The sequence below is a fragment of the Dromaius novaehollandiae genome, chromosome 7 (assembly GCF_036370855.1).
Source record: "Dromaius novaehollandiae isolate bDroNov1 chromosome 7, bDroNov1.hap1, whole genome shotgun sequence".
NCBI lineage: Eukaryota > Metazoa > Chordata > Aves > Casuariiformes > Dromaiidae > Dromaius > Dromaius novaehollandiae.
Window position 1 is genome coordinate 44,140,689 of NC_088104.1, and position 16,205 is coordinate 44,156,893.

The 16,205-nt window shown below is 55.2% G+C and overlaps 1 protein-coding gene and 1 long non-coding RNA gene across 2 annotated transcripts; both read right to left on the reverse strand.

Moving 5' to 3' along the window:
- Window positions 1-1,726: 1,726 nt before the first annotated feature.
- Window positions 1,727-6,382, reverse strand: LOC135328918 (uncharacterized). The gene is made up of 2 exons (XR_010390069.1): window positions 4,485-6,382; window positions 1,727-4,366 (listed from the first exon to the last, which is right to left on the reverse strand). It is a non-coding gene; the product is annotated as an uncharacterized LOC135328918 (long non-coding RNA).
- A 1,303-nt stretch (window positions 6,383-7,685) lies between these two features.
- LOC135328917 (lanosterol synthase-like) lies at window positions 7,686-12,531 on the reverse strand. The gene is made up of 10 exons (XM_064515420.1): window positions 12,049-12,531; window positions 11,338-11,388; window positions 11,040-11,189; window positions 10,601-10,697; window positions 10,294-10,399; window positions 9,697-9,762; window positions 9,173-9,253; window positions 8,726-8,896; window positions 8,192-8,270; window positions 7,686-7,958 (listed from the first exon to the last, which is right to left on the reverse strand). Exons 1-10 carry the CDS (start codon window positions 12,514-12,516, stop codon window positions 7,773-7,775), a joined length of 1,455 nt encoding a protein of 484 aa, XP_064371490.1. The 5' UTR covers window positions 12,517-12,531; the 3' UTR covers window positions 7,686-7,772.
- Between the last annotated feature and the right edge of the window lie 3,674 nt (window positions 12,532-16,205).

Sequence of the window (16,205 nt, forward strand, 5' to 3'; positions counted from 1 at the left end):
CAGCAGAGTCCTGAAAATCTCCCTCTCCCCCGCGGCCCACACGGGACGAGCTCTAAGGCCTGCGGGGCCCCAAGCACTAGAGGCAGCAGGGCCCGTACCTGTCGCAGGATGGGGAACAGCGCAGCAGGCTCACAACCACCTCCTCGGGGTACGCGCAGGCCAGCTTGAGAAGAGCCCTGTCCAGGCTGTGCCGCGCAGACTCCTCCGTGACGGACAGCACGCTTCTCCACAGGCACCTCACCATCTCTGGCACCTGGAGGGCACACGGCTCCGAGTGGGGCTGCTGCCAGCCTGCAGCCAGTCGCCCAGCTCCCACCCAGAAGGGCCGCCCTTGCCACCGCTCTGCGCTGCCCCCGGAGGGTGTCGGGTGCCTGGCAGACATGGACTCGGGGAGACGGCGGGGGGGAGCAACCCCCGGAGGCCTCGAGCCCCGGCCGTGCCACCCACAGGCTACTTACGTGCTCCAAAAGGGAGGCGTCGTCTGTCACGAGCGCATCCAGCTCGCGAGCAGCCGCCTGCGCATCCTGGGTGCTGCAGGCTCCGATGCCCCTGATGGCTGCGAGGATGGCACTTGTCCTCACAGCGGGCTCGAGGTGTCCCCCAGACATCTACGGGAGAAAGGAGGGCAGCCCAGATAGATGCGGAGCACCCAGCGGTGCCCCCTCACTCAGCCGTTGGCAGCGCCTGGGGCGTGCGCACCTCGTGGGGCTGCAGCTCGCAGCTGCTCTCCGTAGGGACCCCACGGTCCTCAGCCTCCTCCTCCCAGGCCACCCTGGGGTGGCTGGGGGGTCTCTCCGCCATCCTAGGCGATGCGGTAAAGGCTCCGCGGGGCTGCCCGGGGGTGACAAGGAAAGACCTGGGTGCACTCAGGGGGCTCCTTCGCCAGCCCCACGCACTCCCGTCCTCTCCCGTCACCGTCCTCCCGGACACTGCGGGGGCTGAGGCCGCGGGGGTGCCTGGCAACGCCGTGGGGTGTCACAGGAGCCCAGTCACAAAGGGCCCCACTGTCACCCTAGTGACGCTTGTCACCGGCCCAGGGAGGGGCAGGGTGGGTCCCCTCCAGGGGCGCAGGGCCGGCTTGCCCCCCCGACATGGAACACCTCGGTTTGCCCTCGGGGTGCCCGGGGCCCCCATGGGGGTCTGTTGCCCTCAGCGCCACTGCAATCCTTGCCTGGTCTCCCCCAACCGCTGCTCCCTGTCCCTGCCCTCCTCCTCCACCCCAATGAGCACAGGTTTTCAGACGAGGGTCTCCTCTCCAAAATGCAATCATTCTTTAACACCAACAAATGTCCCGTTCCAATTCTGACACCCTGAAAACAGAGGGCTACCAAGCATGACCCATGAAGCTACTACCTTGGTTAGCATCCCAGGAAAGCACCAGGCAGCAGTTCCCAAATTAGCGCACGCAACTGCTTGCGTACAGCAAACGGTGAAACACTGACCTCCCCCCGCAGAGTCCCAGACATGGCCAGAGCAGAAACAGATTTTAAAAAAGCAATGAGACCCATTGATTTCTGCAAGTGGGCAGCAAGAATTGGGAGCGGGGAGTACCAGGGATACCTGCCCCACTCCTATACCCACTCCCTAAGGATTCAGGGACAGGATACTGGGATACAGAAATCATGCCGTCTACCCCGACTTAGACCTGTTTTTACCTAGGATGACCCTGTAGGACCCTGCAGGAACTCTGGAGTTCCCATTAAAAAAAAATCTGCTGCAACACCAATATGGAGCACCAGTTTTAATTAAATTTGATTAAACCTCTCAAATCCCATCAGCTAGCAGTCATTGTAACACACAGTGAATAAAGACAGTAGGTAGCGGTTGTCAAAGCAGCCCAAAGAGGGATTTTTTTTTTCCTATCTAACTTTATGCAGCTTTATTAAAAATAATAATACCTAAAGTGTCCTTTTTTAGAAAAATGCTGCTTGGTGGGTTGTTTGTCTTTAACAGGCTGAATTTGGTTTCAGGATGATGTGAAGGAATTGTAAGCTTCTGCCAATCAGTAGTAGCAGTTAGCATGTACCCCCAAACATGTTGCAAAGGAAAGCAAAAGGTTCAATCCGGCTTCTTACCGGGAATATCTATGTTAGCGTATCTGAGCTTGTAAAATCTGTGCAAAATCTTTGGACAGTTGAAACACAAGTTTTTCAGACAAGGGTCTCCTCTCCAAAATGCAATCATTCTTTAACACCAACAAGTGTCCCGTTCCAATTCTGACACCCTGAAAACAGAGGGCAAAAAAAGAAACAACAGCAAGTAATTTTTTTTAATAGGAAAACTGAGTTGTGACTTGTTAGGGCATGAGGATGGTGCTTCGTGGCCTTCCAACCCCTAGTTTTACAGAGGACCAACGTATGCCAATTTTCTCCTCCCCTTCCCCCCGTTCTTTTCACCCTCTAGAAATAATTGGTGAGTTAAAAGCAGGGCAAACATTCCCAGCTAGATAAGAACCAAGGTGTTTTCAGCAATCAGGATAAATTCTGAAAAATGTACTGGGCCACCCATTTAGGCTTTTCACACTGGCAGCAGGTATCAACAAGTCCCAGAAAGTATTAAACACTTTCTTATGAGAGATCTGGCATTTTTATGTTAATTTTCAGAGAAGTTGGTGATGGCAGATGTCTCAATTATAAGGCACTTCTGGGCTGATTTTTCTGCTTTACAATTAGGGAATAGTAATTGCACCCAGGAGCAATGTGGTGCCAGGACTCTATAAAACCGTCGGAGCAGTAAGGGGATGCAAAGCCCACCCTGTTCATGGCAAGATGTTGGCAAATACAGCCGGACTGCTCCGAGTCCAAAAACTCACATCCATTTAGCATAATCCTGACCAGGGAGACAGCAGGCCTGGATGCAATAAGCCCCAGATAACCACATCCATGACCAGGGCTGCAGAGCTGAGTCTGGGACTGACTGAGCACCGTCAGCCACCTTCTGCCTCCAGGAGATGCCTGGAGCTGAGAACTGAGAAATCAGAAGTGTTTTGGACACGGGGCTCCTGTCCCTGAAAATTCAAAATGAGTTAAAACCCTGGTCTGCCGATCGGGGCAATGGTAAAACACAGTGGAAAGAACCTGGAGGGAGTGGCCTGGCTCCCGGGAAGTTATCCAGCAAACCCTGGGGAAAGAAATCAAGCAAAATTTAGCCCGGCGGAAGAAGAGCAACCTGTTTCCCATTTTTAAATTTGCAATATTTAAACTTTGGGCACGCACTCTGGAGCCCATCAGGTGCTGCAGCACACCTCAGCTTGCTTTAACTATGGCTCTTGTCCTCCAGCTGCAGAGCTCAAAGCGTCATCCACTCCCTGGGGAAGCTCGGCAAGTGATGTGCAGCCCAGTGAGAGGCCAGCGCGGTACCTGCAGGCATCTTGATAGCTTGGGGCAGGGGGCCAAGCCACATCAAGGCAAGCGGTGCCAGGGATGACAAACTAGAAGTGCCAAGGCTGGATTTAAGACAAGACCCAGGCGTCCTGGCTGCCGCATTGACACCCAAGCCACCAGGAACAAGCAGCTGGGTCTCTCGTTACAGCCCCCAGCCCAGCCTGGCCATTCCCCACAGGTCCCAGGGTATCCACAGCTATTTTTTAGTTGATGTTTTCTGCAACGCCCCTCGGAGCAGAGCTCCCCAACACCCGGCCATCAGGGCTGAGCTGCAAGCAGACGGGGAGCGAGGCTTCTGCGGCTGGAGCAGTCCTGCTCCACTTTCCCCCTCGCTCCTGGCTAGCGCCCAGAGCTGGATGACTGTTTTTTTCCTTCTCACCCCTTATAAAATTCCTCTCTGTTCGCCTCCCTGAGCGGTCGTCCCTTGCCACCCCACCACCGGCCCCTGCAAAGCAGCCACTGGGCAAGCAGTGGAAGAAGCCCGGCAGGGAGCAGCTCCCAGGCCCACAGCAAAGGCGGGTGCAGAAAGGAGCTGGGAGTTTTGCCTCCTTGCACCACATCTATTAAGGCAAATCCACTGTGAGCATCTCCCAATGATACCAAAGGTGGTGAAAAAATTCAAATGACACTGGAGATTTTGCTTCTGTCCCCTCTCTGCTGAACTACACTGATCTCATGAGACCCACAGTGGCAGCGCTGTGTTTTGGGTGGGTTTGCTATATATACATATTTTTTTTCATGTAGGTTGAGACAGAACAAAGTGCTGGCACAGGCTGTTATTACTTTGGGAGCTTAAACACCCATTTTTACTGCGAGTCCCTCGTCCTGCAGCAGTAGGACACAAAGGAAGGGCCAGACCCCAACAGCACCATGATAGGGACCAGGATGACACACAGCAGAAGTGCCTCTCTGCTGGGGACTCCTCAGTCACCTGTGAGCACCAGACCCCCTCCTCTCTTCTCTACTAAGCCAGGACAGTCTCCCTGCAAAAAAAAAAAAAAAAAAAAATCACAGCCGTAGAAGGGTGTGAGCAGTAAGCAAGGAGGAAAAAGTGAACATTTACTGAATATTTGTTTATAAATGAAAGGCAAGTTGACAAACCTGCACACAATAGTCCTTTTTTCCTTTTCTTTTTTCCTAACAAGGCATGGTGGTCCCTGGAGGTACGAGAGACTGAGCCACTGGTGCTAGGAGCCATCAGCTCTTTCTTGAGCTCTGCTGCTTACTTTGGCTTTCCCTATATAGAAATGAGAAATTATCAGTCACAAAGTAACTCTAAGGTGGGGACGTTTGTGATTTCTTGGCGCAGGGGGGAAGGATGAAGAAGTATAGTTGATATTCAGAAAGCTTCAGAACTGCAGCATGGTGTAAAGTCACTGGCACATGGTAGTTGAAGGACAGATGGGAGAAGCCAGCTTTCCCAGCTTGCAGGTCGCCTGGCCTTTGAGTCATGACCCCTTAGAGCACCTCGCAGTTGGTCTTTAACTGCTCCAAGGTTGTCAGGTCAACTGCCAGAAGTCACATCACAGCTCAGCCAGGAACCTGCTATCAGACACCTGAAGAAAATGAGCTGAGAGCCAAGAGTAAGTGTCCTTAAGCCATGGGAGCATCTGCAATAGCTTTAAAACATTAACTGACACCATCAGTATCAAAACCCCATTACAATGGCCTGTTTCTGAGGCATAGGAAACAGCTTTCATACTCTGTTTAGGAATCACAATGTCTTGTACTCCACAAAGAAACCAGTTCAGGTTTAGAGCTCGACACATTGTGTCTGCTTGTGGCAAGGAAAGGGCCAGGTTGCTGGAGAAGCCCCCTGCCCTTGGTCCAAAAAGTAACAAGTCCAACTTCCTAACTTTTGATAGAAATCCAGCTTCCCAGCTGCTTACAGATAACCTTTTTAAATTGACCAGGACCCTTTTGGAAACCAGTTTAAGCACAACTGGAACAGCTGCACGAACAGCAAAAGCTGCAAACTAACTCCACCTGCATGGAAACAAAAAAAGTATGAAGAAAGTTTTACTTAAATATCAAACTTCTGGATCTCGCCAGTGACTTTTTTGGTCTTTGTCTCTCTTGTCTATCTTGATATCATCGTGTATGTGATATCCAGGGGATAAGAAAGTGCTATTAAATCCTTCTTTAAGAGCAGAGTAGAAACTAAGTCCAAATCCCCATGGGTATTTAGGGACCCAAATGACCTTTGAAACCTTTGAGAATAAGGCACTTCTGTGTCTTGAGCTCTGCCCAAGGAAAGCAGGTGAGGATGCCCAGGTAGATCTGCTCAAAAGCCAGATTTGACATCATGTCTCCTGGCATGCCTCACCTCACCCCCCCTTACTGCCTCCCACTCAGAAACAGGACGAAACCGAAGTTCAGGCTGAAACCCCGAACTAACAGGTTTGGTTTAGCTTTAAAGAGAAGCCATTTGCTGCCTAGTATCTCTGCTTTATCTGCTCTAATGACACTCATTAGCTTTTAGCCCAGGACTCTGCCTCTGCATAACAAAGGAAACATTTTCCTACCCCAAAGCTGAAGGAAAGTTCCTGGAATTCCAAGGCAGGAAGGAAAATAAACACCATTCAATAGTTTAGGGTCCTGCCTTGCAACTTTTACAATCGTAATTTTGTCCCGTGAAAGACCAAGATGTTCTCAAGCCAAAGACCTAGGTGGAAACCAAGCTGCCACCTCCTCTCAGGATGCACAACCCCCTAACACTTGAATCCGTTCAGCTGCAGCTGGAGGAAAGCTTGTGAAACACCACTCCCTGCTTGTGATCTCATGCAAAGATGAGAACAAGATCATCCGTACAGGGCATAAATGCAGCGAGAGAGCTCTGGTATCCAACATCACAGATCTTTGCCCCTTTACTAACTAAAGGGTTGGTAAGGAAAACAGGATCACAGCGATAAAACAGCATCTTCTTTGCAGCACTCCTAGGGACATCACGGTGCTGTGAGCATTAGGTAACTGCATACCATCGGGGGGGGGGGGGGGGGTGGGGGCGGGGAAATCAAACCCTTGCAATATATTGAAAGGACACTGGTTTTACCAAGTTCTTTTACAATGACTTAAAAATACCTTCCTGTTTCTGATGGAGACCACTGAGGTGCTTTAAATGCACAGTATTATCACAGAGAGGTTTAAAGGAGCCCAGAATTTGAAAAGGCAAAGGAGGCTGTCAAAACAGCCCAAATTGAGTTTGCTTGAATAAGCTTTTCAATTTAACAAGGACAAGAGGATGGAGCAGATTTTTAGGAAGCCCGGGGACCACACCAAACAGCAAGGGATATACAGAAGAGCATAGGAGGCTGGAAAAAACAGACCGGTGACCCAAACCAGGCTACAGGCTGTTCCTGGACAAGCTCCCCGCTGCCTGGGATGTGCATGGGGGCAGGCCAAGAGAAGACCAGCAAACAGCTACATACCACATGCAACACCATTAGTAATTTATTAATCGGCCACTCAGCACGACTTCCAGCTCTGATGACAAAAAGGAAATGCCCCCAGCACACAGCTGCCCAGGGGCATCCCTCCCCTCCCCGTGACGGAGGGTGCCAGAAGGCACAAAACAGCCTCCAGCGCAACTCATCCATGCTAGAAAACTAGCGTGCCTGGCTGGAGACCAGGGGACCGGGCTGTGCCTCTAACACTGACCACCTCAGTGCTTTCTGCCTTGTTTTTTGTGTCCGGTTTTTCAAAGTGGGAACGATGCTGGCAACCTCACCCGTGAGGCTCTGGGAAGCCAGGTGCCACTGGCTGGGGGGCAGAAGAGCAGAAAAACAGGTGAAGCACTCCTCTTTCCTAACCAGCGGAGAGGGGACAGATGCTCTTCCCCTCCCAGTGACGGCTCCAGAGCACAGAGCACTTTGAAGGCAGTTGTTGGTGCTCACACAGCAGAGGCTGGTTCAGCAGGGCGTGTAGAGCACCCCATCACAATGCTGGGCACAGGGAAAGCCCAAAATCCCAGGCTCTTGCTGCAGACAGCCAACCTGAGAGAGCCGGGACAGCACAAGGGGAAGATAAAAACAGCTTTGCTCTACCAAGGATGAGAGATCAAGTCTGTCTAGATGTCTAATACAATATAGCTGGGCAGCTTTCTCTTCTCAGGTCACCAGTTTGATCCAAAAAGTCACCCTGCTGCATGTCCTGTGGGGGAGGATATACCCAGACAGAGGCTTTTAAAAAGCTGATTCTTAGAAAAGGGTCAACAGAAAGCAAACGGGGACCCAGTGGCACCATGCTGGCACTCTCCTCCCTGGGAGATGCAGTGGTCCAGGGCTGTGGTAAGACCAGCGTTGAGATCTTGCTTGAAATAGTCCTGTGCCCCCACGTGGCAGGCGATAGCAGAGACAATTTGGAGGCCACAGTGTCTGCAGTGGCCCAGGCTCAGGCAGACCAGGCCTCCTCTGGGGCTTTCCCTGCCCCAGAGGAGGATCTGGGCTGCAGCTGCCCAGCGAGAGGGCTGTTGGGATGCAGCCGGGAGAAACGCCCCAGTGTCCAGATGGGGAAGACGTTGCAGTAGGAGGTGTAGCTGATGGCGCACAACTTGTTGAACACTCCAGCAATGTTCTCCTGAGAGAGAAAAACAGCAAGGCGGTATGGGTGAGAGGGGACCCACTGCATCCCTCTCATCCACGCTCCTCAGTGTAGCATCGCCCTCTCTGGAAGCACTTCCCTCTACCCCACGTGAGCCTTGGGCTGCCGCCTCAGTACCACAAGCAGCCGGTTGTGCACAGCTGCACAGTGCCCAGGACAGCTGCAACACCAGAGGAACCCCTTGGAGAGACAAGAATGGATCTACATACCTGAGGCCAGTCCCCGTTGGGCAGCTGTTTATCGAGCAACACTTTGATGCCCCTTTCCAGCACACTAATATCAGGGTACCTGCAAAGCACAGAGATGTAAACACTCCCAAATCTGGACCATCCATGTACCTCCATCCACGCGCTTAGGGAACTCAGCCATCTCCAGGATCCCCATGCTTGTCCCCGGCATGCCGAGTGCTTTGGGAAGACCCCTTATGACCCTAGCACACCAGACATAAAGAATATGGCAAAACTGTCCCAGGCCAGGGGCTTGCGGTTGCGACCCAGACTCCTGCTTTGCACGGGCCCCCCTTCCCCCAGGCATCAAGAGCCCCACCAGCCTGTGGACCACAGCTCCAGCCAGTCCCTCACCGCAGCAGGCTTGTGACCGACAGCATCTTTCAGGAAATGTCATACGGCACACGGCCGGGCCCAGGGCCCGTGCCAGCTCTTCCCTATAACTTGGCCTGCGTTTCCTATCTCACTATGTGCTCAGGGCCACACGGTGTCTGAAGAGGCGAGAGCTGCTCCTACCTGACAGCCATGAGTCCCAGCAGGGCCCAGCACGTATTGTGGATCTGCAAAGCGGCACTCTGCACGTACACGCGCTGCTCGCACGACTCAAAGTCTTCTCCCCAGCCACCATCTGCCATCTGCTTGGAGAGCAGGAACTGGCAGGCCCGGGCCACTTCTCTGCACACAGCCCTGCAAAGATGGGGCAGAGAATCAGATGGGGCTGGGGGCCGAGGAGAGTTTGCACCCACGTGCCCCAGTCAGCTGGGAGCCAGGCTCTACCATGCCCATAGTGTGGGGCTGCCCAAGAGTTTCAGGCTCTGGCAGCAAGTGCCCTGGTCATATCACAGGCATAAGATTTGGGAGGAGGAGCTCTTGGGCCAGCCAGGGGATCAGCTCAGCCCCACCACGTGGTCCTGCCCCTGCCCAAGAGAGAGGGGCACGGGAAGCATACTGCCCCTCACTCACCCATCGCGGTATGTGTGCTGCATACAGGCAAATGCCTCCAGGCCAAACCAGGTGCCGTAGGTGAAACAAACCCCCCAGCTCCTAGGAGGGAAGGGAGAGCAGTAGTGTCAGGTTTGCACAGCCCAAGGGAGATGCAGGCTGCAACGCTGCTGGGGTCAGAGCAAGTGCAGAGCTGCACAGAGGCACCGACCCTGCAGCCGGTGTTTGCTAGGGCACAACCACATCCAGCCCCACCAGGACTGCTCCCAGCTTGCTCAGGAGGCAGCAGCCACTCAGGAACCAGAGGAGCTGGAGCCACCCCAGCCCTCAAGGACTGCCCAGGCCTCGTGCAGCGTGCAAGGTGCCTGCTCCATCTGGGCTGGAGGGAAAGGACAGGAGAGCAAAGCACACAGCAGCTGAAGGGGGGAAGAACTGGCCCCTGCTTGCCTTTCCCACACATCCTGCCAGCCACGAGCACTTGCCACCACGGTCCCTCTCATACTGGGGCTGCCGGGGAAAAGCCAGGCCCCAGGAGCACTGCTTACTCTTCCCACGACCCGTCGGCTCGCTGCGTCCTCCGACAGAAGTCCAGGCCCTTCTGCAGAGTCTCTCTGGTCGGGAGAAAGACGCCTGCTTCAAAAGCAGCCCAAGCTCAGTGGCTGCCTATGCAGCCATCAGTCCCTCCGAGGATTTGGTGGGCCCTTGCGAGAAGCAAGACAGCAGACAGGCAGCCTCACAGTCCCCATGGGATCTCACAGGAAAATCACGCACCACTTGGATGCTTTTCTGCCACGAGCTGGCACACAACAGGAAACCCAGCCAGCAAATGGTGGCAAGATGGAGGCAACCGCTAAGTGAAGAGACAGGCAGCTTCTTCACCAGGTCCCCCCTGCCTCATGCCATGAAGACAAATGGCCTGCGCCCCGCTCCTTGAGCCAGGCTAGGCCCCAGCCTCTTACAGGGAGCTCTGGTTTGGAGACGTCAGCAGCATCCCAGCCTTGAAGGTGCCAAGGGCAGCTCCATGCCAACACAGAGGGCCCTGACAAGGCTCAGCAGGGCCCGTCTCAGCTGGGGCCATGGCAGGCAGCATGGGTCACTGCAGCCTGTTTTCCCCCTGCCCCACTCTCCTCTCAGCGTCTCACCTCATCTCTGGGGCCCTGTGCTCAGGGAAGACCTCGTGGAAGTGTCTGAGCGCCTGCATGACGGCCGACGTGCACTCCACGTAGGTGTAGTCGATCATGATGTCACCTGCCGGGGGCAGGAGGACAGCAATGCAACAGCCCCTGGGCCAGGCAGCTCTCCCCGCAGCACGCTGCCGACCCCTTCCCTGGCCCCAGCGCACGCTCATCCCGCAGAGGGACCTGGGGCCAAGCCAGGCACCCACTGGGCACGGCAGGGCCAGCCCCTTTGCAGCGGGCGGGACAACCCGCCCCACACAGCTCCCCTTACCAAACACCTCCGAGGGGTTCAGCAGCTCCAGTAAGCGACCTCCTCGCTTGGTTTCATAGGTGCCAAAGCCTCCATCGGAGTTTCTCATGCTCAGCAACTGCCCAGACAAGCAGAGAGTGGGGACCCGACTGGCCCACAGGCAGCGCCACCCCAGTCCACCCCCGAGCCAGGTGTGAGGACAGAGTCAAGCCCACAAGCCCACAGGGCTGGCAAATAACTCACATCCCAACCCACAGCCATAGGCACACCCAAGCTGGACCATCACTCCAGAGACTTGTATCACAGTAAATATGGTGTCAGCATCGCTATTAGCAGGCCACAGGCCTTGTACCAGCTTATGCGATACCAGGCCTAGCAACTCATCAGGCCTTGCCTTCTCCTGTTTTAGCTCAGTTTAGCTGGCTGCATTTCCCACAGCCCCAGTTGTTGCAGCACTTACCACATTCACGGCGTCAAAGAGGCGCTCAGAGGGGACGGGCTTGGTTAGGAAGGGGCACTTCTCCTGCAGCAGCATCACCGACTTCAGCCCCTCTGCCGTGCAGTCAGCCACGATCCAGCCGCAGTCCCGGGTGCTGAAGGGGAAGCCACCCTGGGGAAGGGTCAGGAGGGCTCAGCAGCTTCCCCCAGACTTGCTCTCCCCTTGCACAGAGGAAGTCGCTGCCCCTCAGTCCCATCCCCTCTGCCCAAATTGCTGCCCCAAGCACCCATCCCACAGCAGCCAGCTCCAGCTCTGCTACCTTGTTCATACGGCAATAATATTTCTGGTAGTCGGCTGGGTTCTCCGGCATCTGCAGAGAACAAGAGCAACAGTGAGGGCAGGCAGAAGATCTCTTCAGAGGAAAACAGAGGTATTAAATAGGGCGGTAAGAAGACTCAGAGTCTGCGCAGCCAGCACAACAGAGACACCGCCAACCGGCTCTGCTCGCCTGGCTGAACCTGAGGAACTCATGGGCGTTTTGGAGGCAGGACGTGAATTCCGGGACCTTCTGGGATTCTGCCTGGAAATGGAGGTACACAGTCAGCACGGAGCTGCGGCCGACACGCACATCCCTCGGTTAGAAGAGGATGTGCTGGGATCTCGCTGACCTGCTGGTCTAGGTGCAATCAACTCCTGCCCTTCCTATAGCCCTTCCCATAGGTTTGCATTTGTACTTCACTCAGATCCATCTGACTGTTTCCACTAGCAGCTTCTGCAGCTGGAGCTGGACCAGCCCTTGTTGCTGGGGCTGGAGAGAGGCATTTGCCTGGCCAGGGCCCACATGGCCGGGGAGTAACAGGTCAACAGCTCTGAGCAGCAGTGTGTCCACCCAGCCCTGGTGTGCAATGTGATGCCAGGATCCACACAGCAGAGCTCTGAGGGGATGTGCAGTAGGAGCCAGCAGTATTTGGGGATGGCCCAGGAGAGGCCACTCGCCTGAGGAAGCACACAGCCCTGAAGGGAGCATTACCTCCAGAAAGGCTTGAACGGCAAAGGCAGTATCCCAGAGCTGGGATCCATTTGTCCCCTGGAAGAGAGAGAGCAGGCAGGGAGAGGCAGCTGCCTGTGGCAGGAGGGCAGCCTGCCCCGGCTCTCTGGGGCAGCAACTCCCTCCTGCATTACCCCCGCGAGCTCCCTCCACCTTGCGTCTCAGCTTCGGGGTGTGCAGCACCACAGCTGATGCGCAGGCGCAGAGGGGACAGACACAGCAGCACAGGGATGGCAAGGGGACAGGAAAGGAGACAGCCAGCACGGCCTGTGCCAGGCACAGCCAGGACAGGACAGGCAGCCAGGGATGAGGAGCAGAGGGAGGCAACAGCCAGGAGAGAAGCACGGCAGTGTCCACATGCAGCATCTGAGCAGAGGGGCAGGGGCAGCTGGGGTGGGGGTGGGGGGTCTCTCTGCCATCCTGAGGGATGGACACCCCACCCCCCGCCATCACTCCCAGCCACTGGCCTCATCCACCCTGGGATCCACATCTGGGATGAGGTGCGAAGGGAACTAGCCCCAAAAGGAAACATCTCCTCCACTGGGCACCCACCCTGCGGGCTGCTTCAACACCTCTGCCAGCCACCCCCTGGGGAGCACGGCCAAACCCAGGGGTCCCTGGGGCACCCGGGAGCTCAGAGAGAGCTGTGCTCCCACGCTGTGCAATCTCACAGCCTTTCCCGTGGGGAAGCTCTGTAAGGGCAGTGGCTCCTACTAATCAGACTTCTCACACAAGCTACAGTTTACCCCGGTGAATTTGGCCAGGTTCGTTTCTAGCCCCGTGAGAAACTGCCACAGGCTCCAGAGGCCGTCTGATACTGTCAGGTCACACAGTCTCTGTTACTCTGTTTCAATACAGCTCTAGCCTTACAAGATGTATTTCTTAAACAGTAAGACTTGAAAGTCAGAATTACTCCTTGATCCATGGGCTGCAGAATGGGTGTTGTCTTAGCAGGCAGGAAAACAACACTAATCTCACTGTACATCTCCACGAGAGCTTTGGGGTGACCAGATGCATTGTCAGTGAGCAGTAATATTTTGAAAGGAATCCTTTTTTCTGAGCAGCAGGTGTCAACAGTCAGCTTAAAATATTCAGTAAACCATGCTGGAAATGGATGTGCTGTCATCCAGGCTTTGGCGTTCCATTTATAGAGCACAGGCAGAGTAGATTTAGCATAATTCTTAAGGGCCCTCGGATTTGTGGAATGGAAAAGGAGCATTGGCTTCAACTTAAAGTCACCAGTTGCATTAGCCCCTAACAAGAGAGTCAGCCTGTCCTTCGAAGCTTTGAAGCCAGGCACTGACTTCTCCTCTCCAGCTATGAAAGTCCTACATAGCATCTCCTTCCGATATAAGGCTGTTACGTCTACATGGAAAATCTGTTGTTTAGCGTAGCCACCTTCACCAGTTATCTTCGCTAGATCGTCTGGATAACTTGCTGCAGCTTCTGCACCAGCACTTGCTGCTTCACCTTGCACTTTCATGTTACAGAGACTGCTTCTTTCCTTAGACCTCATGAACCAACCTCTGCTAGCTTCAAACTTTGCTTCTGCAGCTTCCTCACTTCTCTCAGCCTTCGCAGAATTGAAGAGAGTTAGGGCCTTGGTCCGGCTTAGGCTTTCGTTTAAGGGAACGTTGTGGCTGGTTTGATCCTCTATCCAGACTGCCAAAACTTTCCCCATATCAGTAATAAGGCTGTTTGGCTTTTCTCATTAACAGGCCTAATTTCAATAGTGTTGTGTCTCAGGGAAGAGGGAGGCCCAAGGAGAGGGAGAGAGACAGGGGAATGGCCGGCTGGGGGTGCAGGCAGAACACACACAACATTTATCGATTCAGTTTGCTGTCTTATACGGGTGCGGTTCGTGGCGCCCCAAAATGATTACAATCAAAGATCACTGATCACAGATCACCTTAACAGATAGAATAATAATGAAAAAGTTTGCAATACTGCGAGAATTACCAAAATGTGACACAGAAACACAAAGTGAGTACGTGCTGGGAAAAACGGCACCGATAGACTTGCTTTGTTGCCAGAAACCTTCAATTTGGAAAGACCGCAATATCTGCGATGTGCAATAAAGTGAAGCGCACTAAAATGAGGTATGCCTATACAGGTTTTATTCCTCTCAGGCTGTGTCCTGCTCAGGCTCCTGCACACCCCGAGTACCAGTACGTACAGTGCGCAGCTGCTTGCTGACAGTAGGCACCAGCAGCTCTGGCAGCTGCTGTTTCTGGTCCACAAAGTCCTGCCCGGGGGCTGGGGACCCACTCGGATTTCAGTGCTGAGGGCTGCAGGCTGGGGAGAGCAGGCAGCAGGGACCTTCCCCAGCCAAAAAGCCAAGACCCTGCAGCGTGACTTTGTAGGCGGGAACGCGCCTGGCTCCCCTCTCCTCTCCCAGAGTAGCCTCCTCCCAAAGCACATGGACAGCAGTGCTTGCAGTGACCTCTCTCATCTCTGGGCACCCCTGGAGCCCTGCTGCAGCTGGGGTTGTGCGACAGGCAGAGAAAAGCCTCTGGGCCTCTTCTCCACCTTCTAGTGTCTCTTCTTGCCTGGTGCCTGGTGCCTGCTCTCCTGCAGGCGCAGGTGCCCAGGTACCTTCTCATCAAGGCAGGGTTTGCCTCCAGCCAGCAGAGCACCTCGTAGCTATCGCAGCTGCACCCGTCCCAGCAGCCTGTCCCCAGGGGAGCTGAGCGTGTTTGGCCCATCTCCTGGGAAGGACAGGCCAGAGACCTCAGGGGGCTGAGTCCTGCGTGGCTGCGCTTGGCCTCTTCTCCAGAAACTCAGGCTTCGCTGCACTGCTCCAGGCTGTGCTAAGAAAACCTCCAGCAGGAGCTGTGTCTTCTCCTCCTGGCAGATTTAAGCCCCATGGCTCTGCATGTCTCCATTTCCCCCTCCAAGGCTGAGACCAGCCCCTGCCGCCCGGGGGCACGACGAGGCCTGGCAAGAGGCAGAGCACCTTTTCGGGCCTGCCAAGGTGTCCTTGGCCATGGCGGGTTTTACTCCTCCTTCCAAGCCTCCTTGCCCCAAGGCCTGTGCGGTGCTCTGCTCCCAGCGCCCTGGCACCATCCAACCTGCCTCCCCTCCACTAGTGCGCTGTCTCAGGTGTCCCCCGGCTTTGTCCCCCCGACAAAGCCAGCAGGCAAGCAAGAGCCTGCCGAGCAGGCCCCAGGGCGGGGCTGCGCAGAGAAAGCCCCTGCAGGGGCCCCAGGGTGAGGTGCAGTTGGGGAAACCAGCCAATGTGCTTTCCAGAGCAGTGGCCACCTTCACAAGCTGCTCACACTGACAAGCCGCACGGAGCAGCACTCTGTGCCCTCAACATCGGACTTTGTGCTGCAACCTGGTCGCTTTGGCCGCAGCTCTTGCCCACGTCGTTCCACGGACGGGCTTCAGGTGCTTGCAGGCTGCTGCACCATTTGAGGCATTGCTTCGCACACTTCCCTGAGTAGTGCCCACGCTTCCCTCCAGTTCCACCCCCGGGGCACCGCTCCGGCCAGCTCTGGGCCTTGGCACCAGCGGCAGATGACCCCATCCTCCCCGAGCAGCTCACCCACACCCCGCGCCCTCTCTGCTGGCGACCGCTTCCCCCCACGCAGAAGGGGCCTCCACAGCTTCACCACTTTCTCCGAGGCAATCAAAGGCTGTTCTGGGAGGTCCCCCTGCCACCAGCCTTCCAAACATTCAGCCCATTCTACCTCCTCCATAGTCACGGAAGTCATAGTTAAGGTGGGGAGGAGATGTTTTGGGTGTAGCTGAAGCTTCATAGTGTGCATGTAGTTGGAGCAGAGACCAAGGAACGCTGGCCGTGCAGAAGCACATGCATCCGCGTGAGGAGCAGACGGCTCAGCTGCAGCAGGAGTCTGGGGACATGATGCAAGAGCCGAGCGGGCTTGCCAGGAAAGCTGTGGTCTTCACTGCGTGGGACAGGTGGCAGTTCGGGGCCTTTGCTGGAGCCCTAGTGCTGCTCTTTGGGTCCGCTGGCTGGCCAGGAAGCAGGACCATGACATGGATTCTGGCTATGAGCACACCACCTCCCACAGTGACAAGGAGCGGGAACATGCTGACGCTCCAGTTCCAGTCATGGGCCTGAACGTGGTCTAGCAGCACGAGAACATGTGCCAGAGACACTTTCCGCAGACTGC